Source organism: Andrographis paniculata, unplaced genomic scaffold (assembly GCF_009805555.1).
Source record: "Andrographis paniculata isolate CXL003 unplaced genomic scaffold, ASM980555v1 Contig57END, whole genome shotgun sequence".
Taxonomy (NCBI): Eukaryota; Viridiplantae; Streptophyta; class Magnoliopsida; order Lamiales; family Acanthaceae; genus Andrographis; species Andrographis paniculata.
The window spans coordinates 2719881-2742290 of record NW_026137592.1 but is presented as its reverse complement, the minus strand read 5'-3'; the positions used below and the strand labels follow the sequence as shown (position 1 = coordinate 2742290).

General features: G+C 33.2%; 4 protein-coding genes across 6 annotated transcripts; 1 reads left to right on the top strand and 3 right to left on the bottom strand.

The window, feature by feature from the left end:
• The first annotated feature begins 187 nt into the window (after nt 1-187).
• LOC127256991 (1,4-alpha-glucan-branching enzyme-like) lies at nt 188-6612 on the top strand. 2 transcript variants are annotated; one of them, XM_051283238.1, is made up of 14 exons: nt 188-340; nt 841-954; nt 1320-1527; nt 1748-1817; nt 1899-2168; nt 2405-3311; nt 3570-3686; nt 3783-3845; nt 4174-4281; nt 4902-5003; nt 5697-5764; nt 5856-5937; nt 6111-6227; nt 6313-6612. In XM_051283238.1, the coding sequence occupies exons 1-14, from the start codon at nt 263-265 to the stop codon at nt 6514-6516; spliced, it is 2508 nt and encodes an 835-aa protein (XP_051139195.1). In that variant the 5' UTR covers nt 188-262; the 3' UTR covers nt 6517-6612. The 2 variants fall into 2 exon arrangements, with proteins under 2 accessions (XP_051139195.1, XP_051139196.1); XM_051283239.1 differs by lacking the exon at nt 188-340 and having other exon boundaries at nt 1369-1527.
• A 126-nt stretch (nt 6613-6738) lies between these two features.
• On the bottom strand, nt 6739-9671 carry LOC127256992 (G2/mitotic-specific cyclin-2-like). The gene is made up of 11 exons (XM_051283240.1): nt 9141-9671; nt 8884-8990; nt 8639-8774; nt 8466-8543; nt 8299-8350; nt 8086-8220; nt 7874-8011; nt 7442-7756; nt 7266-7364; nt 7000-7178; nt 6739-6922 (listed from the first exon to the last, which is right to left on the bottom strand). The coding sequence occupies exons 2-11, from the start codon at nt 8942-8944 to the stop codon at nt 6739-6741; spliced, it is 1377 nt and encodes a 458-aa protein (XP_051139197.1). The 5' UTR covers nt 8945-8990; nt 9141-9671.
• A 3536-nt stretch (nt 9672-13207) lies between these two features.
• LOC127256987 (catalase isozyme 2-like) lies at nt 13208-16706 on the bottom strand. 2 transcript variants are annotated; one of them, XM_051283233.1, is made up of 8 exons: nt 16541-16706; nt 16309-16405; nt 15357-15634; nt 14495-15271; nt 14319-14408; nt 14136-14203; nt 13596-13768; nt 13208-13507 (listed from the first exon to the last, which is right to left on the bottom strand). In XM_051283233.1, the coding sequence occupies exons 1-7, from the start codon at nt 16553-16555 to the stop codon at nt 13615-13617; spliced, it is 1479 nt and encodes a 492-aa protein (XP_051139190.1). In that variant the 5' UTR covers nt 16556-16706; the 3' UTR covers nt 13208-13507; nt 13596-13614. The 2 variants fall into 2 exon arrangements, with proteins under 2 accessions (XP_051139190.1, XP_051139189.1); XM_051283232.1 differs by lacking the exon at nt 16541-16706 and having other exon boundaries at nt 16309-16432.
• Nucleotides 16707-17077: 371 nt separating this feature from the next.
• LOC127256989 (phosphopantothenoylcysteine decarboxylase-like) lies at nt 17078-19256 on the bottom strand. The gene is made up of 3 exons (XM_051283236.1): nt 18742-19256; nt 18278-18529; nt 17078-17254 (listed from the first exon to the last, which is right to left on the bottom strand). Exons 1-3 carry the CDS (start codon nt 19084-19086, stop codon nt 17246-17248), a joined length of 606 nt encoding a protein of 201 aa, XP_051139193.1. The 5' UTR covers nt 19087-19256; the 3' UTR covers nt 17078-17245.
• Between the last annotated feature and the right edge of the window lie 3154 nt (nt 19257-22410).

Genomic DNA, 22410 nt, shown 5'->3' with positions numbered 1-22410 from the left:
TATATAAGATATACTTTGCCTCCTTTCGCAATCAATCACATCATGAAGCAAACAAAGCGCTAGTACGTCAAGTGCGCTTCTAGTTTGGGATATCTTGTGGATATTACATCTAAGCCCTTCGACAAGAGATTTAAAATCGAAGATGTGCAGGGGTAAATATGTACATTCGCATTGGTTTCTAGTTTGGTTATCATGTCGAGAGAATTCTGCTGCAACCACTTCCCCCATTAAAGCTGCTAATGAGATTGATGCTACTGAAGAAATGTACAGTTCGAGCACGCTTCTCTCCTCGCCGGTGCTTTGGTTTTCATCTACTACCTCATGGAAAAACTCCGCGGCGGTATTTTTCTGTATAGTCCTTCGATTACGGGATGTTGATTCATGTTTTGTTTTATGGTTTTGTGCAATTGAATTTTTCCAGGCGATTTGTGTTTCTAAATATGTCAAGTTAGTATTTGGATATGTTTGTATGTTAGCAGAATCAAGCGCATCGTATTACATGTTGATCCTTGAGTTTGGGATTTTCTTTAATGACTGAAACTCCTGGAGAGCAGTATCAATGGCGATATGGGGAGTGTGTTTGGGTGTTTCTGATCACTTGTTGAAAGGATCCAAGGAATGTCTAGTCCATCTATAATGTGGAAAATGTCGATAATACAAAAAATTGGAAATTCCTAGACAACTTCCAGGAGCAAAAAAGGACTTATGAACAATTTCTTGGATATTGATTTAGTTCTTCTTTGTGTTTGTATCTCTGTTGTACACCTTTATATATCCATCTAATTAGTTGGCTAATGATGATCAATGAAATTAGATTCAATTATATCTCTCATTGAACAGGGCCCAGTTAGTGGAAGATGCATCAAGAAACAACCTGGACTTGTCTTGAGTTCCCCTTATCTACTGGGATGTAGCATTGCTAATCCCGTTTTAAGTGTTATGGCAAACAGAAAGGTATTCTATCTATGTTTTGAATTTTCTAGGGTAAAACTGAGAGTAGCTTATATATAGGAGAACTGTATAAATTTGGGACTTTTTTGAAATATTACATGGGCTTGTGATGTTCCTTAGGTCTTGAATTTATTAAATATTCTGTATGTACCAATTAAAAATCAGAATCATTAAGTCCTTCATTGATTCATTATGCATATATAATAGAGATGATATGTTTATAAAACGTCTTGTACTGTTGGAATAATATTTACATAACAATAAGCTTCTTTTAATCATCAATCTTAGCTCCTCAATATTTTCTTTGAAAATTTCAATATCCCTATAGATTGATATTAAAGTAGCTTTTTTTGGCACCATACCACAAGGTGCACAGTACATCTGTCACAGCAGTTCTGACGGATGATGAACCTACAGTGGCAAATGTGGACGAAGGCACTGAAAATATTGGCCTCTTTAGCTTAGATCCAGGTTTAAAGTCTTACAAAGGTCACTTTGGATACAGAATAAAGAGATATTCTGATCAGAAGAACCTCATAGAGAAGTATGAGGGAGGCCTAGAGGAATTTGCTCAAGGTAATGATGTGATCAAAGTGGTGTACTTGTATCTTATGTTTGTAATGTTTTAAGTGTAACATAAATTCATATTCTTCGATAGTCATCCCCTCTGTACATTGGGAAACGCATGCATCTGCAAAATTTGCATTTTATTATTATTGTTCATTTCAAAGAATTTCTTACAAAAGTCTATGTTTTTTCAGATTTTTTTAAAATCAAGATTTCACATGATATTCAGGTTATATGAAATTTGGATTTAACCGTAAAGAAGGGTGCATAGTGTACCGGGAATGGGCCCCAGCAGCACAGTGAGTCTGTATTCATAGATATATGATTTTTTCTGACAGCTACCATGTGTTTGCATCACATATAAGTTGTAATTAACACAGGGAGGCAGAACTTATTGGTGATTTCAATGGGTGGAATGGTTCCGGACACAAGATGGAGAAAAATCAATTTGGTGTTTGGAGTATTAAAATTCCCGATCTTGATGGGAGTCCAGCTATTCCGCACAATTCAAGGGTCAAGTTCAGATTTAAGCATGGAAATGGTGTTTGGGTCGACCGGATTCCTGCTTGGATTAAGTATGCAACTCAGGACCCTACAAGATTTGCTGCACCTTATGATGGTGTGTTCTGGGATCCACCTCCAACAGAAAGGTATATCCATAGCAAATAAAGTTATAAAGATTTGAAACTAACATAGTTCTAAATTAATGCTTATTAAGCTATAGCTTAATGATCTACAAATATTTCATCAATATGAATGTGTATTTATCACCAAACACGAAGAAACTTTTGTTTTGGTTGAAATCTTTAGTTAGAAAGAATGGTAGCAGGCCATCCTGTCCTATACAGACCATTTCATTTCTGTAAACATTTCATTAGCCTTGCAGGTACCAATTCAAACACCCTCGTCCACCTAAACCTGTGGCACCGAGAATATATGAAGCACATGTTGGAATGAGTAGTTCTGAACCTCGGGTGAACTCATATAGGGAGTTTGCTGATGATGTGTTGCCTCGCATTTCAGCAAACAACTATAATACGGTCCAGCTGATGGCCGTGATGGAGCATTCTTATTATGCATCATTTGGATATCATGTTACAAACTTTTTTGCAGTGAGCAGTCGATCTGGGACTCCAGAAGACCTAAAGTATTTGATTGATAAGGCACATAGCCTAGGTCTTGAAGTGTTGATGGATGTCATTCACAGCCATGCAAGCAATAATATTACTGATGGCCTCAATGGTTTTGATGTTGGACAAAGTTCTCAAGATTCGTACTTTCACACTGGAGATCGTGGCTACCATAAATTGTGGGACAGCAGACTATTCAACTATGCAAATTGGGAAGTTCTTCGATTTCTTCTATCCAATCTGAGGTGGTGGCTGGATGAGTTCATGTTTGATGGATTTCGATTTGATGGGATAACCTCAATGCTGTATCATCATCATGGGATAAACATGTCATTCACTGGGGACTATAATGAGTACTTTAGTGAGGCAACAGATGTCGATGCTGTGATTTATTTAATGTTGGCCAATGATCTAATACATAGTATCTTGCCTGAGGCAACTGTGATTGCTGAAGATGTTTCTGGCATGCCTGGACTTGGTCGGCCAGTCTCTGAGGGTGGAGTTGGTTTCGACTATCGATTAGCTATGGGAATTCCTGACAAGTGGATTGACTACCTGAAGAATAAGAAGGATGAAGAATGGTCAATGCACGAAATAATGGGGACTTTGACGAATAGGAGATATACGGAAAAATGTGTAGCATATGCGGAGAGTCATGATCAGGTTTGTCCAGCTGACCTTGAATGTATGTTTTGTCCATTGCTTGTTAGGTACCTAGTTACATTGATCTACCTCTTCCATTGCATTTATTGGCCATGCAAGATATGTTCAAAGCTTCTTTTGAGGTCACCTTTACTAATTTGCACTCTAAAACCATGACAAAGCAGATAACTTAGCTATTTTCATGTTTAACAGATCTAGTAACTATTTGAATGAAATTTTATATTCCATTTATAATGTGTTTTGTCTTGCCTTGTTTAGTCTATTGTTGGTGACAAGGCTATTGCTTTTCTCCTGATGGATAAAGAAATGTATACTGGTATGTCATGTTTGACTGAGGCTTCTCCAGTAATTGATAGGGGAATTGCACTTCACAAGGTATTTTCAACCCTTTTGCATTCATTGCATATTAGTGATTGTGTTATGCGCTCATGCCCTTATAGATGCTATAAGGTTGTTATACCTTTTTTGCAGATGATTCACTTCCTAACAATGTCCTCGGGGGGAGAGGGTTACCTTAATTTCATGGGAAACGAGGTAAATAGACTGTACAGTTGAATTTCAATTAGATAATGCATGTTAACCGGAAGCAAAATTTTTCAGTATTGTTTGCTATAAAGGTATAGGTTAATGCAACTTCTTTGATTTCTTACTTCCTTTTTTTTTTCGCATGAAAGAATGTTTAAATATTCATAAAATATTGAAAAAGGTTGTGGTTTCCTTTATAAAATGTAGTTAATGCAGCTGTGTTCAATATTTTCCAAGAACTTCATGGAGTGAAAAAAGATTATCATTTACTTTAAATGATTTGGCAATTTATGGTTGCCATTGTTCATTCTTCTAACAGACCTGATTACTTTAATAGTTTGGCCATCCAGAATGGATAGATTTCCCAAGAGAAGGAAATGACTGGAGTTATAATAAGTGCAGACGCCAGTGGGATCTTGTGGATACTGATCATCTAAGATTCAAGGTGCATTATCAATGTGTCAAATGGGTTTTGTTAATATTCTTTTCATAGTTTGTTATCTAGCAAATTTTTTGACTTAATCCTTCCTATCAAATGCATTACTGTAAAAATTTCCGCTCTCCATATCTTCATGATCTATTCTTTTTTCTTTTATATTCAGATAAATTGAAACTATCATGTTGTTACTTCCCTATGAGTTGGGTTTGGGAAGTTTGCTGCCTTGATATAGCTGCCACCCTCTATCATGAAGCACAAGTCAAAATATGAATAATATACTATTTTGATTTTTTCATTGTTCTCTTTTTAATTTTTGAAAACATGCCCATTTGCAGCAGTATGCCTCTCTATTACTTTTTCAGTTCTTAATCTTATTCGACATTTCTATATATTGCATCATCCCTTGATTCCTATTATAGCTGATCTGCTGCACTTTACCTCTGAGATGGAGCCCTTTCTTTCCGTTTCTATCTGTTATTTTGATTAATTGCTTCAATCATATAAATGACTTATAGAGGAAAAATGTCTATATTCTGTCTTGGAGCATGAATTTCTCTAATATAACTTTTTTCGTTCTTCAAGTGTATATGAACCCTTTATTTTCTCTTTTATCATTGTATTTGCAGTTTCTGAATGAGTTTGACAGAGCCATGAATTTGCTTGATGAAAAATTTAACTTCCTTGCTTCGTCAAAACTTTTTGTGAGCTGTACAGATGAAGATGACAAGGTAATATATATATATATATATGGTATGTGTATTTCTAGATAGTTACCCTGCTGTTGGGTAACAGTTATTTCTTTTATTTTATTTTATTTTTGTGAAGGAAAAAAGTTATAAATAAGTTTAAGTTACATAAATGTATATATATTTGTTTTGACTGGATTGTATTCATGTTCATGGTATAATATTTTAATAAGAAAGAGGTGGAATATATCGGTAATGATCTACTGTTAAGGTGATGATTTGTATATAAATTTGAACGTGCATCATATATATATATATAATGTAGGTAATATTTTGAATGTAACAAGGCTGAACTTTGAGTTGTTTATGATCACATCCATTAATTCAGCAATTTAATTGCGATTTTTTACTGCTTTCTTAAGTTCTTTACTAATTTCCCTTCTCCCTCTATAATCTATGCATGTGAGAGAGAAAACAAAATTATTTTTGATGTATATATATGTATATATATTTTGCATTACATGCATAGCCCAAGCTTCTTTATGGTGCAAAGAATACTGCTTTCTTTCCGGAAATGCAGCTTCTCTTATGGTAATTAATTCACCATAGGAATGTGTTGTTGAATGGAGCTCCAACTCCAAGTAATTTCCGTAGTTAATGAATCCATGCATCAACAGATATTTCTTTATCCCGTTCTTGTCTTGGTTATGACTACTATTATTATTTCTTTGGCAGGTCATTGTTTTTGAACGTGGAGATTTAGTATTTGTATTTAACTTCCATCCAGAGAACACATATGAAGGGTAAGGGTATCGACTTCTTACAAAGCAACTGATATTTTTTGCATAATTTATGGATTATAGCTCGTAGTCTAATTCATCCTTTTGCATACAGCTACAAAGTTGGTTGCGACTTACCAGGAAAATACAGAGTTGCTTTGGACAGTGATGCTTGGGAATTTGGTGGACCAGGAAGAGTAAGTGATTCATGTACTCTAAACTGCAAAAAACAAGACGACATTTCATCATTAGCTATTGCTCGGTGAAATCCATTTTTTCAACTATTAGAGAAATTCATTTCATATATGTACTTTATACACTTACTTACCTCTATCTTGTATTGTCATATCTCTCGACTGTTTCGTGGCAGGTGGGCCATGATGTGGATCATTTCACCTCCCCTGAAGGAATACCTGGTGTTCCGGAGACAAACTTTAATAACCGTCCCAACTCCTTCAAAGTGCTTTCGCCTCCTCGAACATGTGTGGTATAATATTCTTTTACCTTGAACCTCCATATATAACAAAAAGGGATCATTTTCATGCTATCAGAATATATTGTCCAATTTATAGGTGTATTATAGAGTCGAAGAGGTCGTAGAAGAAGAAGGGAAAAATGATGAGCCAGCAGAATTGGCAAATGCATATGAAGACGACGAGAGTTCCCATGAAGATCCTTATTATTCGGGAGAATCAGAAGATGACGAAGTCATTATTCGGACAGACATTATCACAGAAGACGAAGATGGCGACGACAGCAAAGCGAAGAATCAATGAGATGGTAAAAACAAACCTTTCCTTTGTTAATAAAAAGGAGGCTTGAAGTTCAATTACAGGCTTAACAGTACACACACAGTATGATATATATATATATATATCTGATCAGATCATTGGGACAAAAGTTGTGTTGTTTTACAACCCAGTTTAGTAGTGTTAGAGAAAGCCCTCTTTCTCTCTCTCTCTCTCTATATATATATATATATCTATCATCATATATATCTATCTCAGACTAGTCATATCTGATCTTTCATCTTCTTCTTCTTGAATGAGAAACAGAGCAGGCTGAACAAACCTAGCTGCATAGCCATATTTTGCAGTAGAGTATTTCTTGTACACAGCAGATAGATTTCCCTTCCCACTTGCTGCCTTTTCATGGAGTCTCACCATCATCTTTGCACACTCCCTGCAACAACACAACACCATTCAAACGACGAGAAACAGACGAAAAATGTTCCGGGTTTAGGGTTTAGGACTACATACAACAGATCATCTTGAGTATATCCCGTATATCTCTCGCACGTCTTGCTCCACTGGCGATGTCCGCTCAACGTGCATTGCGCTGTAAACACTGCGCCTGCCGCCAGCATAGACGGCGCGAACCGTAACATCTCATACTCGACCAGGCACAGCTCCATTACATAGAACGATAAAACCTCCATCTGTCATCATCAACGTAATAATCAATCATCATCGAGAACAACAACATCAATCGCTGCTAATAAGTAGCGAAGGCGTAGCAAACCAACCCTTCTGTCCGCCTGTGCTGCCCTGAGGTACCGCGTCATGAACACATACGACGTTGGCAACGATAGATTGAACTGTAATGTATTGATCATCAGCTTCTCCTGTCGTAAAAAGAACCCGTTGGAAGAGGTCAGTGCAAAAATAGGGATTTCTTTTGATAGATATTTCCAAGTTTTACCATTTCAAGAACTTCTTTTCGGGTGTAGGCCTTGTCGGTTATGAGTATGAAGTCCTCGACAACAGGGACCGAAACTTCTTCGTACTTGCAGGCGAGGAGCATCGCCGTCACTCCAACAAGCTGAAGCTTTTTTCTTACAACTGATTGAACTGATAGAAACCGGTCGATCAAATTGACCGTTAGATATAGTGTCTCCTCCGCCAGTTCAAATTTGTAATGAACCTCAATTAGCCAATCGACAAGGATCGCTCGCATTCTTTCATTAATGTCGAATTGTCGAGACATCATATAGCTCGGCGACACACAGCTTAGGCCCTGCAAACATGCAAGTAAGAATTTCCGACAAAAAAAAGGTTTGATTAGGAATGATGCAACAACAATGATCGAAACAGGTGATGTATATATACAGATACATATATATATATGTATAACCTCTGTTTTCTTGTAAAAAGAGTACAAGTCATCGATGTACTCTGTGACGGCGAGAGGATTGTTCTTACATCCGGCGTCGATGTCTATTACCGGCTCGTCGTCCTCCTCGTTGATGATGTCCTCCATTTCAACTTCTTCCTGTAAGGTAGGTATGATCATCAGATTCACACAACCTCAAAACACAGATTCGGACACAGCAATGAAGTTATTACAATTTTTTGTTCTGTTTTTGAGTGGTCATCATCTGTTGCATCGATGATAATGCAATCCTCGGATTGTCGACTAGAAGTCGAAACCAGATGAGCAATTGACCTGATGTTATCTTCCTCCTGTAATAATTCAATAATCTCAAAAACATTAAGATTAGTAACAATATCTGAGATCAAATCAATAATTTGTATCAGGACAAAAAACATTGTACAGACCTGAATTGATGGCTTCTTATCCTTCTCTTCAGCCAATTGTGCAGCAAACTTCCTGAATGCATAAACAAACAATCCATAATCTTCTTTTAAAGTATCTACAAGAATGTGACCTCTTTCTTTTTTTTCTTTTTGGTGAAGATTATCGATAACCCCGAGAACATTCGAACCTGGTTATGGGGCGGCGCGGCGGAACAGCAACAGGAGGCTTGTTATTACAGGCAGCAGCAGCAGCAGTATTGTGATGCCTGATCAATATTGTTATTATTATTTTCGATCAAAAATATATATATATATATATTGTTATTATTATTATTAGAGAGAATTAAAGATTGGTGAGTACCCTCGTTTATTAGAGTGGTAGGGTGGGTGGGCTCCTAGGATGTTCATGTCTATGGTACTTAATGCTCTTCTCTTACTGCCTCCACCATTGCCATTACCATTACATTTAACTACTCCTCCTTCACCCCTCAATCCCCCTGGTTATGTATGTATATATATATATATCATTTTGATGATTTTGTAGGTTAAATTCAAGAAGTTGTGTGTGTGTATGTTTTGGAATAATAATAATAATAATAACAATACCTTGATTGTTTGAAGAAGGAGGCCTAATGAGACCTGGAAAATTCTCATCCATGGATTCCATAATATCTATCTTGATTCGAATCTTCCCCAAATCAGTATTGTTGTTACTGAACGCAAAAAATCAGTGGCAAAATAGAGAGTCAACAACAATCAAGATAAGAAGATACGAATGGATCAGCAAATGAACAATTGAATCGAATCAGTCTCCAATCCACCACCAAATCAAGAACAAAATAAAATAAAATGAAATAAAATACCTGGTGCAGAAAGAAATATGAGTGTGTGTAATCGACAAAACCTCCTCTTCGATCGAAGATTATTATTATTATTATTATTATTATTATTGTTTCAAAAAAAAAAAAAAAAAAACACTAAATGAGACGAAGAAATCTCCTCCAAAAATGGATCGATGGATGAATGAATGAATGAATGAATCTTGGGAGACACCAAAAAGAAAACCCACTGATGTTTCCTTTTCCTTTCCCCTTCTCCTTGGCTATCGCTTTCTTTCTTTCTTTCTCCTCTCAATCAATGGTTGAATCAATGGGATTAAGCTTATGATGATGATTCAGAGGAGAAGAAGACGAAGAGCATTTATTGTATGGGAGAAAGGGATTGGAGGAGATAATGTAAACACACAGCGGATATGTATGTATTGTCTGTCTGTGGGTTTGGATTTGAACGTTGCTTCTTGTTTCTTCAATATATTTTGAAATTAACGGCTAGTGAGTGATTGGATGAATGGTAGCCGTTGGATGGAATGGTCGTGCTCCTTCCTTCCTTGCCTCTCTCTTTAGTTGTCTTTCCAAATTTCCAATGGAATAAATAATTTTGATCTTGTTCGTAATTTATTAATTTTTTTTTTTACTAGTATGTATTATTCAAAAGTATATATTAGGAAAATTAATCACAAGTTAATATCAAAATAAAATATTATAAAGTACAATTATATTTTTATACGTATAAGTAATATGAATAAAAATATCAAAATCAATTTGCATACCTCAACTATTATTTTTTAATTTACTATAAAAATTCAAAATGATACTTTGAAACAAGACATATTTTGGTCTTTTGATTAATTTTGATCTTATTCAAATAAAAATTAATTAATTTTAGTTTATAAGGCCGTGTAAAATAGCTAAAAAATAGGTAAATTTTACATACAATCATCACGGTCATATTCATATGTGAGAGTCTTGTTATAAGTCATGTTCACTTTCATATACTAACTCATGTTCATTGTTCTTTTTCAAATTGTTTAATATGTATTTATAATTTAATTAAAATATTTTTCAAAATTATTTAAAATATATATAAAATAATTATCAAATTGTATTATTTAAAAAAAAATGGTTGCAAATAATAATAATAATAATAATAATAATAATAATTCAATATATATTTTTAATTATTATAATCACAAATATATCAATCGTAATAATGATTAGTCTATTTTATTTGGCAAATGGCGGGAGCTCAACTTTAGAATAATGATTTCGTTCGTAACATGATGTCGCTACTTTTTTTTTTCGTTCATAATAATGATTGGTCTGAATGGCCGAATCGTGATTTTTGGATCCTAGGAGCCATTAAGTTGCATGGGCAATCGAATTATAATAATGTGATCGTGAATAGCTATAATTATCATTGTCATAGTCGGTCCAATTGAATTCACGAAAATTTGGCCATAAATAGCCAGAAATTGATCTTTATCATTGAATTGTCACACGAATAATGATGTTGATTGGTTGCATGAGCAATCCACTTGTTGTTTGGCTGAAAATAGTCATATCTATGTATTGGTTTTAAGTAGTCATTACGGACAGTAGGATATCTACGAACTTTTATTTAAACGTAGATAATAAATACGAAATTAATTCATCATATTGTAAAATGAAAAAAAAATTACACTACGGGTGATCGGAAGATTTGATATCTAAGAATTTCTTCTTAATGATTCGATGTTTTTATAGTATGACGGAAGTTTGGTTCATATTGGAGGATAGTACACTTTTAAAATCTGCGAAGTATACCGCCGATAATTTAGATATTTAAAGTAAAAAATTAAAACAAGAACTCAGAATTTAAAACTAACTAAAATAAATTGGCTTTAATTTCAATATTTGCAATTAAAACAAAGACACTAGACTTATTATCGGTCAACAACACTAAAATTTGATAGCAAAACAGTGCAAAAACAATTAATCAGACATAAATGTTTGCCTAGCGGGTCACAGAAAGATCCGATAACAACGGTTTTTTATTAAATGAAATTTTTAGTTAAGTATTGTTGGAGCCTCATTAGAACTCCCATAATATCAAATACAAATCGAGTCAAAAGTCGTGTTTAAACGAACAAAAATGTGATTATATTTATTTCTCACAGTCGCCTCACAATTATACATATATTATTTGCTAACACACTATCATCATCCGTTCATTTCCTACGAGGTGATCTAACCATTTCGGAAGGGACATGTCTCAAACACTAACACTTCACATATTTATAGGTAAATAGAATAACTATTCCATGTAGTAATTTGTTATAACTATACCTTAGATCAAACCAAAGTCACACTAAGTGAATCATATGTGGCAGGTGACCTGAGACGTCGGGGTTGGACTTACCTCACGGGACTATTATTATTATTTTATTATTATTATTATTATTTGAGGGGGTTTGATTGAATTTTGGGATCCAATGCTCCTTTTCAAAGTCTTATTGAATTAATAATTTTCTTATTTCAATTCTCTAGTTGTTAAAAAAGAATAATGTTTGCACCATATATTAATGCCTTTTTTTGGTATTGTAGATATTGAGATATGAAAAATAATTATTGCTACATTATCCAACTCAAGAATTGGAATTTTACATGCCATTCTCCTCATTTCTAGATTTTAATTTGAGAAAATACAATAAAATCATAATTTGGATCATCTAACGAGAAACCTAACTCCACAATTACATATTAATCTGTGCGAGATCAAATATTTGGATACAAATTTTAATATGAGCATATATTTTTTATTACTTTTTGTTCTTTATATAAATAAATACAAAAATAATACTCATTCCGTCCCATAAGTATATATTTGTTTGTTTTTCACACAAAGTTTAAGGTATATTAGTATTATATTGATATATAATAGGAATATAGTATAAAGAATTAAAATAGCCTTATTAGTATTATATGATACAAAGGTAATGACATTTGTGTAATATTATAAATTATAAGGATATTTGTAATGTTAAGTAGATAATATATTTATTAAAACTTTGTTATTATGATTTTTAATTACTAAAAATAAACAATGTTGAGGATATTCTTATCACAAAAAAAAAAGGAATATAAATTTACATTTATTAATATTTCCATCATCCCATTCCATTTGTCTTTATTTTATTTATTTATTTTTTTATGTTGTAAGTATTTTGTTATCACAATGTTGATATGTTTCTATTTTTTTAAAGTTTATCTAAATTCAAATATATTTAATAAATATAAATTAATTTAATTAATTTTCTCAAAATTATTTTATTTTTATCTCTCTTTTTGATAAACAAATATTTTTATCCATATATATATACTCTCACGTCCATTAAATTTACTCTCACTTTTCTTTTTTATTCTATCTGTTAAATTTACTTCATTACTAATTTTGACAAAATCAACATTTAACTATTATCCATACTTAAATGTGACTGCTTTTATTATTTTATTTTCAATAAAATATATTTTTTTTAATGTCAGGCGGAACCCAATTGTTTTAATTTTTACGGATGGAGGAAATATATAACAAAATAAAAATATAATATCATATCATCTTGTATTAAGTATTCCTAGCTTCTACACCTAAACCCCCTTCGTTCATGCATCCCATTCCTGCTCACTTATCCCACCACTCAACACTACACCATATATTATAGCACTATATGTATACTTTCTCTATTAATAAAGTGTCCATTTTTTATTTTTTCCAGAATTTGATTTTTCTGGTAAATAATTAAATATTTTAAATTTTTTAATTATTTTTATTATACAATATTAATATATTCTTTAATTATTTAAGAATGATATTTTTTTAAAATTCTTTTGTCTACATTTACGAAGACATTTTTACTTTGACTTTGAGAGTATGGGTAAGTCCACATGCTTACGTATAATTCGTCTAGTATGACTTATTTTATCGAATTTAATTTGTAAGTTATTAAATCCAATCGAGAATTTATCCAATGCGCACTCAATGTGTAGCGGCTACAAATTTTCATATTATAAAAAAAATAAAATAAATAATAATAATAATAATAATAACCATTGCATAACGATAATTAGGTATATGATATATGAGATGGTTGTTTTTAGTGACACTGAAAGACACCACTTCTCACCATCACTACTAGTACATTTCTTATTATTATTATTATTATTATTATTTATAACTTGAGAATTCGCAGTCGCTATCCGAAAATACACATTGGGTAAATTTTTGACCGAATTCAATACCCTATAAATCAGACCCGACGAAAAAAACACGCTAGGCGAACCATAAATAAGTGAGAGAGAAAAAGAGAGAGAAAGAGATAGATTCCAACAAACAATAGCTGCTGTCCCTGCCCTGCCTGCATTGCAAATGCTTATTTTATTTTATTTTATTATTATTATTATTATTATTTTTTTGTATGATGTGAGAGAGGTAGGTATCCGTACCTCTATTCCATGATCACAATCACATTGTTGGCCTCACATTAAGTCGGGATGCGAGCTTCTGCCCCAGAGACTTGTCAGCCTGAGACCAGTATGAAATCCATATGCTTCGGATTTCGTGTGTCAGCCGTCCATCCGACAGAGCTTCTACCCATCGCCGAATGAACCTTTCTTGCCTATACAATACAAGTACAAATTATAGAACATTTCATACCTTACGCTAATTTTATGGTTTCTGCAAAGATATCTGTTTCTTTTATCCCAAAATTATCGTTTTTTACTATTTGAATTATATAGGTTTTTTTTAAAAAAAAAAATTCTCACGAAACATCGCATAATACATTAATTTTTTTAAATTAAGATTTGAATAGCAAAAATTTTGAATTGAAATAATTGTATGATAGTAATATAAAAAAACTTTGATATAATATAAAAAATAAAAAATAAATATTTGATTTTGATATTTTTAAGAGAAAAAATTTGAATTAGTAGATTTTGTGACGGACAAACACACCCCAGTAATTTCTTATAAGATGCGTGTACCTGTCTGGCGCCCAAGAACGGTATCTCTCTCCAGGTTGCTTGAAGTTGTTCTCTTTCTCAATGGACACCTGCATACATACACCCGCACACACATATATATATATATATATATATCAATCTAAATCGCATAAAAAATGAATGAAATGGCCATAAATGAAATAAATATATATTATATCTATATACCTTGTCGCGCTTCCCTGTCAATACGACAGTTGGAATAGGGTACCTCTCAGCATGACGGGTAGGGTCATATCTCGATGGGAAATAGTTTACCTGCAATATATATATATATATAATGGAATCGAACATTAATTGAATAATGCATATACAAATATATATATATATATATATATATATACCTCTTCATCCCTGTGCATAAAGTTCATGAACCCTTCATGGTGATTGTTGTGATGGGCACATTTGGGGGCATTAGCCGGAAGCAGGAGGTAGTTAGGCCCCAGACGATGTCTTTGAGTATCAGAGTACGAAAACACCCGAGTTTGGAGCAGCTTATCATCCGAATAGTAAATCCCCGGAACAATAATACCAGGGCAGAATGCAAGCTGCTCATTCTCTGCAAAAAAGTTGTCGATGTTCTTGTTCAACACCATTCTCCCCACCGGCTGCAGGGGCAATATATCCTCAGGCCAAGTCTTGGTTACATCCAGCGGATCGAAGTCGAACCTGTCCTCATGGACAGGATCTATAGTCTGGATGAACAGCTTCCATTCTGGATAGTTTCCTGCTGCAATTGAATCGTACAGATCTTGAGTGGCATGGCTGTGATTGGCTCCCCCAACTCGAATTGCTTCTTCCTCCAACAGAGACTTCACTCCGCAGGTAGGCCTCCAATGGAACTTAACGTAGTGGACTTTTCCAGCAGTGTTGATTAGAGTGTAGGTGTTGACGCCGGAGCCATCCATGTGGCGGTAATCTTGCGGGATGCCGATGTCGTCGAAGAGGAAGGTGAACATGTGTAGGCTTTCGGGATGGTGGGAAAAGAAATCCAGGATTCTCCAGTTCTCCTGGATGTGGGACTTGGGATTCGGCTTCAAGGAATGAACCATGTCGGGGAATTTTATTCCATCTCGGATGAAGAAGACAGGGAAGTTGTTTCCAACCAAATCGAAGTTTCCCTGAACCAAAATTGATTGCACAGGGATGGTTAGATAATTGAATTCAGCAGAGATCAATTTTAAAAGTTTTATGTATTCTATTCACCTCTCTTGTGTAGAATTTGACTGCAAATCCTCTGGGGTCCCTGAGAGTTTCAGGGCTGCCGCGCTCATGGATGACAGTAGAGAATCGAACGATTACAGGAGTCTGGACTCCTGGAGCTCGGAGGAAATCAGCACAGGTGAGGTTGGATATATCATGTGTGACCTCAAAAAAGCCTTTGGCACTCGCACCTCGGGCATGTACAACACGTTCTGGGATCCTCTCGCGGTCGAAATTCGCGAGTTTCTCCACCAAATGGTAGTCTTCCAGTAGAATTGGACCTGTTCAAAGAGGGGAAATTAAATCAGCATGAGCATGACAGGAAAGGAAATTTTGCAGTAAAATTTGAAGCTATATCCATGTCCAACAATTAAGATTATCCATCCATAATCCTCGTTGAGGTGTTCTCTGTTGTACAGGAAATGCTAACAGATTCCTTAAATATTTTCTTAGTTTGGAACGTCAAATATTGAGGAAGCATTAGAGCTAATAGCTGTATTATTATTACTACTATTTTTTTCTGCGCTTCAAATTATGTTTCCTAGGGCAACTCAGTTTAATCGTCTGTATAATGTTCTAAACACAATTTTGCGATTCAGAAACATGAAATGACAAGCAAAAATGGACCTATTATTCACCTATTTCAGCAGTTTATCGGAATTTGTAAAGCAATAAAAAATAGACGGATTTAGAAGCAATTCAAAGATGAACGCAGAGCACCTAATTCTTATGGAATCCCCAAAACATATTCTCATAGCTATAAAATGTTAATTATCTCCATGGAGCAAAAAACTAGCTCCATTACTAGCTAACAACATAGACCTGGAAACGCCGAATCACTAATTGAACAAGGAAACACGAGTTATGCTTCACTATCTATCACAAAAAGGATAATCGAAAACGCGAAAGACAACAACTAACAAACACGAATTCCTCCAAAAATTTAAACCAAAACCTCTGGTTCCAACCGTCAACGAGTTGTCATTGTTCCAAACCGGAGCTCCGGAGTTTGTGGTCATAAAAGGCGAATTGAAAGCGCTCGAAGGACGGCACTGCACCACCATATCAAACATCAACGAAAAATCAACATTACCAGAACATTAAACAACAAATTTCGATACCCTGCGTACTATCTATCACATAATTACTACAGCAATATCCATTCCAAACCAAAACCAAAAACTCACCTTGTATGGATCCATGGAGAGAATTCTGCGAGACTAAACCACGCACGCAATGGAAGCAGTGTGCAAAAAGCTATGTGGCGGTTGAGTTTTATGAATGTATACATGCATATATATATATATATATATATTTTATTTATTTATTTTATTGATTATTTAATTAAATTTTCGTAGGGTCTGTATTTTATTTGGCTGACACTTCTATATCCGCTACACTTTATCATCATATATATTATAATCTTTATATATATATTTTTAAGTGATTTCTGTGGCGTAAAATTGGAAACTACATTATCGTATTATGTGTGGTATAAATTTGTTGACGTTACAAATTTATGGCAATACAATACACACGACGACGTAATTTTAATTTATTAATTGGTAAGTGTTACACTATATTAGTATTTCTTTTTTAATTTTTTGTGACGTACAAATATCTGCCCTTTTATCGACAGAAAGATTGAAAAATTATTTACTTAATTAATTTACATATAAATACGAAAACATGAAAGAAATTTAAAAATGCCAATTTCCGGCCGTTATCCAAGTATTTGGCGGTACTTCTGTGTGGCGGCAACGAGCTTCACCGTTAAGATCTTGCCACGTGGCAAGCGCCTCTTTGAATTGTGCGCTTCAGATTTAACGTGTGGGAAAGGACCCACTAATATGATAACACGTGGCTGTCCGTTTTGGTCCCAGAAACAACCTCTACTCACGCTGGACAAAATCGGGAGTGGAGTTAAACGTTTTCTATTTGAAATTATTCTCGTTCAAGAAATTACTAATATGCATATTTTTCGTGTTTTCTTTTTTGAAATAAAATAAATTCAACCTAATATTTTAAATACAAAATAATACAAAATAGAAAAATCAATGAAAACTCCGACTCTTCAGTTTTGCAAAGGACTTAGTCAATTTGTTTATCATTTAAAGTCACAATAGGATCAAGATTGGAAAAAAATTACTAAAATAATACTCCCTCCATCCTACATAATGTGTCTCTTTGTCCTGACATTCATTTTAATGGCATTTAAAGTTTTAAATTTTAGAATTTTTTATATTTTAATTAAATTATTTAGTTATCTTAATTTTAATTTATAATTATTTTTACTAATACACTTATTAATTATACTTTAAAAAAATTATGGGACAGAAGAAATATTATTTTTGTCATCAACAAATATTTGTTTTTGTATTTTTCATAAAAAATTATATATATATATATATTCCAATGCCGGAGAAAATAATAGTTTTGACTATATTCCACAAACTAAGTGAAAAAATGAGTATGGTAGACACAAAATATTATTACATGCCATAAAATACAATTTAACAAAGTATATATTAATATAATACAAATATAAGATAATAATTGAAAAAATGTGATAATACTATATATACATTACATAAAAGTATATCAAAATATTATATTTCTAAATCAATAATAATAAAATAAAATAAAATAAGAGAGAGAGAGAGAGAGGGAGATGGGAAAAGCCATAAACAAAATAGGTGTTGAGTAAATTGTGTATGCAAAAACATATAGTACTAAACTAACTACTATTCGATTCACAAACAATACGAGAAACTCTGTATCTATATATGTATCTAACCAAATGATGCAACAGAGGGATCGATCATATTCATATATCAATCATCAAATCAGTGAGCTCTGGAAACCAGATTGTGCCTAAGCTTCTGAAAAAATCGTTGTTTTTCATTCTCAAAGAAAAGCCTTACCGTGGCACTTATGTGAGAATTGTCAGCCATTGAGCCGGAGCTTTCCACGTGTTCCCCGGTCGAAGGATCTCTTTTCAGCACAGGCGGGATTAGGGCCACCCCGAGCTCATCCACCAACATCGCATGGCGCTCGGTGACTATGTTCTTCCACATTGAGGCGGTCATCGATGGAGCCATGAACACTTGCTTCTTTCCGTAGTCCCATGCCCGGACTATGCACGTCAGCAGATTGTCGCACAATCCACCAGCAATCTACATTATAGTAAAAAAAAATAAAAATAACAAAACAAACTAAAACAAACAAATACAAGACAAGCGTTAGAATTACGACTAGAATCCAACAACAGGGGTTATGATGATGTAAGTTAAATAATCATCTCACCTAAAAGGTTAAAGAAGACGAATAATTAACTGTTATACGTATGATCAACCATGATCCAGCAAAGTGAAATGCGTTTTTGTACCTTTCCAAGTGTGTTGGCTGACAATGGTGCAATGACCATCATATCAGCCCATCTCTGCAGCTCGACGTGCAGCACGCTGTCGCCTATCCGTTGCCAGCAGGCCCATTCGTGCTCGTCTGTGTAAACTGTTACGCCCCTCGGCAGCGACAATATATCTATGAACTTGAGGGCATCCTTGGTGACTACTGCTTTCACTTCTGCCCATTCGAAGAAACAATGGCAGAGCGTCGAAAATTCGGTGGCAGATACACTACCACTTGCAGCTAAGAGAATCCGAGGCTTCCTTGCAGAGCTGTATAGTGCGTATAAGTTCGGATCTATGCTTGAAGGTTCTGTGTTCTCCATTATCTGTTCCTCGTTCTTAAATCACACAAAAAAATGAGTCATCGAACACAAGATATGTTATCTCAATCCCAATCTCTTGCGTAAATCAAAAACGATTTTGTTTTTGTTTGGTTTCAAAAGTTGTGTAGGGCGAACAATACAATGAAGAAATTCTTCAATGAATTCACCATACGAACTGAACATCGTAAAATCAGAAATTGAGTTCATAACTTGCATTTCACAAAATATATATATGTAAGTTTCCTAAATCCTTCATCATCTACGCTTCGATCGATCGACCTCCCTAACTGTTCGTTCGCATTACCCAATCATTTTGGGAGATTCTATGCATAAGAGATATAAACGCAATCGAATAACATTATAGAGTCTGTTTCGAAATTCAATCCTAATCACGTCAGAGATCTAAACCTCCATATAAAGAAAGACAACGAGTTCTCGCAATCTTTACTGCCATTCATTGATTTCTTGGAATTTATAAAACACGAAAGTAAATCTATCTGATAACTTAAGTTCCACAACACCATGCTTACTTGTTCAAGATTCAATCGGAAACACCACAAATACTAACTACAAAGGCAAGCACCTTGAAGACACACAAATTTGAAACTGTAGATCAATGTTTCGATTCTGAAAATGGAGAATAGGAGGCGCGATCGCAGGAAACTGACCGTGGAGAAACGTCTTGACTATGGAGGATTGGGAAATGGGAAGTTCGAGTGAGACTGTGAGAGGGAAATCGAAGTCCGTGGGTTTTCAAATCACCATTTAACAATGGCTTTTATAGTTTCCGAATAATAATATCCTTATTAAAATATTGAGGTCTTTTTATACATAAAGATTGATATTATTCATTAATACTACTCCCTCCGTTCCAATACCATGTCCATCAGTTTCTGTCAATTCCACCTACCATGTTACTTTCTTTTTTCTTAAAAAAATATTACACATTTTTAATCACATTTTAAATTTTAATTTTTTTTTAATTTTAATTAAACTAATTAGTAATCTTAATCTTAATTTATAATTATTTATATTATAGGATAATTATTTTCACTAATACATTCTTAATTATCTACTAATTACATCCCTCCTAAAATACTGTGTCTACAATACAGCAGACACGCAGACACAGTATATGGGACAAAGGGAGTAATAATTTTAAAATATTTTATTAATTTCTTTTTTTTTAAAATATTATAATTTTTAAATTTTTAACATTTTAGAGTGAACTTGATTTAGTATTTATATTTAAATGATAATTGAAAGTAATATTTTGTTTTTTTTTATCGATAATTAGTAAAAAAAAAATGTACATTATGCTTATATGCATCAATATTTATACAAGATTTTTTTTTTGGTAATTAGTTCCTCATAGCTTACCAAATAATATTTATTTATTTTAATTATATAAATAATTAAAAAAAATATTTTTAATTTGATAATGAGTAATAGCATATACATTATAATATGGAAAAGTAATTGTATAATGTATTTGGTTCTCATGGGTGTGTTTTTAAATGATACAACTTTTCAAAAATATTATAAAAAAATACAAAATTTATATACACAGTAATACAATATATATATATATTATATTACTCTATATAACTTTATGCACTAAAAAAAATCAACAATTCGACATTGCATACTATTTTTTATATTACTAATTTAATTTTTCGTATTTTAAATAAAAATTAAAATTAAAAATTATCTATAAATACTAAATGAAAAAATTCAAAAGAAAAAAGGTTTGAGCACCAAAAGACAGAAGATTTTTATTTAGAAGAGCAGAGCTCCTCTTAAAGGGAGAGTCTTGATATGAAAAAATTTTAATGGAGGAATTCTGGTTCAGATAGAATTAATTAGAAAATATACAATGTTGATAGAAGGAGTTGAGTATGTTGTGTGTTGGCTTGAAAATGAGGAGTCTTATCATATTTTTGAGCTTTGAGAATTTGCATCCTTCCGTGTGGGCGGGAGGTGTCAAGTTGGTTTGGACTATCTTGGCGCATCCAAATAATGTACAGGTTTGGGGTTGAAAGGGGCTCCAAAGGAAGGCTTCCTATGAATTGATTTTGGACATTCTTTGCTTCGCGAGTTTTTGGTGTATTTGGAGATCAAGAAATAAAGACAAGTCACCTTCGGAATCGGATATAGTATAGAGGGTTAATTGGGTGGCACGAAAATAATTTGATACATACAATCCTGGAGTAGATAGTTCGACAATTTTATTCAATGGGAACATGGACTACCTCCATTTTCGTTGAAAAGGAAAAGAGAGTGACTAGAAGTGTATCTATACGGTGGATGCCTCTGCCACAGAGTTGGTAAAAAATCAATGTGAATGGTTCTGTAAAGGATATACCTGGATAGGCAGGGATTGAGGCGGTGGTGAGAATAAGACATGAATGATCATATTAATGATGTCAAAATATATTGGAGTTTCGATCCCGGTGGAGGTGGAACTGGAGGCCGTCAGAGTTGTATTCAAGGAAATTCGATGTTGGACAAGCTTTTCGTTACCGAAAGTGGTTACGTATTATATATAAATATTACACATATGAAGAATAAATATTGTAAATGTCATAAATAAATATATAGTCTATGATTTGTTTTGATAAGATATTATCTTATTTTTCGGTGATCTATAAGTATTTCTTAATTATTTCTTAGTCATACAAAATATTTGCATAAGCTATATATGTTGCTTTTGAATAGTGCCCACTTATATAAAAATACTTGTATAAAGTAGACGGTTATTATGTTTGTAATAAGATATGTTATTAAGTTATTAATAATAAGTTAAGATAATATTTTATTATTTTTTATATGTGTAATACTATTGGTATTTTAAATATTTTTAGAATTATATCTCGATAAAATATATGCAATATGGATATCATTTTGCAAGACAATAAAATTTTATATAAATAAATAAATAAAATATTTATTTATATATATCATTATCATAAATTAGTTTTATAAAAAATGAGGAGTTTTAAAGGTAGATAAAAATATTGGTTAATTGAAGAGAGAGATAGAAATAAAAGAATTTTGAGTGAATCTTATTAAGATTGATAAACTTACCAAAAATGAAAATTGTCATCTTTTGTGGGACGTACCAAAAATAAAATTGGGTCAGGAATGAGAGAGTACTATTTTCTTCTTATGCATGCATAATTTGAATTCTATTTTAAGCCTAAAGTTGGTATTCTAATTAAATGTAGCGCATGCAATAGATAAATAGCATAGATATTATTATAACATATAATATGTTTTACATGTAAATATCTTATATACTTTTTTAACATTCAAATTTATACT

Excerpts from the sequence above, each read along its gene's own strand:
- LOC127256987 (XM_051283232.1), bottom strand. The coding sequence starts at position 16,426 with ATGTTTGATATGGTGGTGCAGTGCCGTCCTTCGAGCGCTTTCAATTCG. Across the intron at positions 15,635-16,308 it reads GTTGACGGTTGGAACCAGAG|GTCCAATTCTACTGGAAGAC; the intron begins GTTTTGGTTTAA and ends CTCTTTGAACAG. Across the intron at positions 15,272-15,356 it reads TCAAATTCTACACAAGAGAG|GGAAACTTCGATTTGGTTGG; the intron begins GTGAATAGAATA and ends ATTTTGGTTCAG.
- LOC127256989 (XM_051283236.1), bottom strand. The coding sequence starts at position 19,086 with ATGGAGAACACAGAACCTTCAAGCATAGATCCGAACTTATACGCACTA. Across the intron at positions 18,530-18,741 it reads CAGCCAACACACTTGGAAAG|ATTGCTGGTGGATTGTGCGA; the intron begins GTACAAAAACGC and ends ACTATAATGTAG.
- LOC127256991 (XM_051283238.1), top strand. The coding sequence starts at position 263 with ATGTACAGTTCGAGCACGCTTCTCTCCTCGCCGGTGCTTTGGTTTTCA. Across the intron at positions 3,846-4,173 it reads TTAATTTCATGGGAAACGAG|TTTGGCCATCCAGAATGGAT; the intron begins GTAAATAGACTG and ends TTACTTTAATAG. Across the intron at positions 5,938-6,110 it reads AATTTGGTGGACCAGGAAGA|GTGGGCCATGATGTGGATCA; the intron begins GTAAGTGATTCA and ends GTTTCGTGGCAG.
- LOC127256992 (XM_051283240.1), bottom strand. The coding sequence starts at position 8,944 with ATGGAATCCATGGATGAGAATTTTCCAGGTCTCATTAGGCCTCCTTCT. Across the intron at positions 8,221-8,298 it reads ATAAGAAGCCATCAATTCAG|ATTATTGAATTATTACAGGA; the intron begins GTCTGTACAATG and ends AATGTTTTTGAG. Across the intron at positions 7,179-7,265 it reads CAGCACAGGCGGACAGAAGG|ATGGAGGTTTTATCGTTCTA; the intron begins GTTGGTTTGCTA and ends TGATGATGACAG.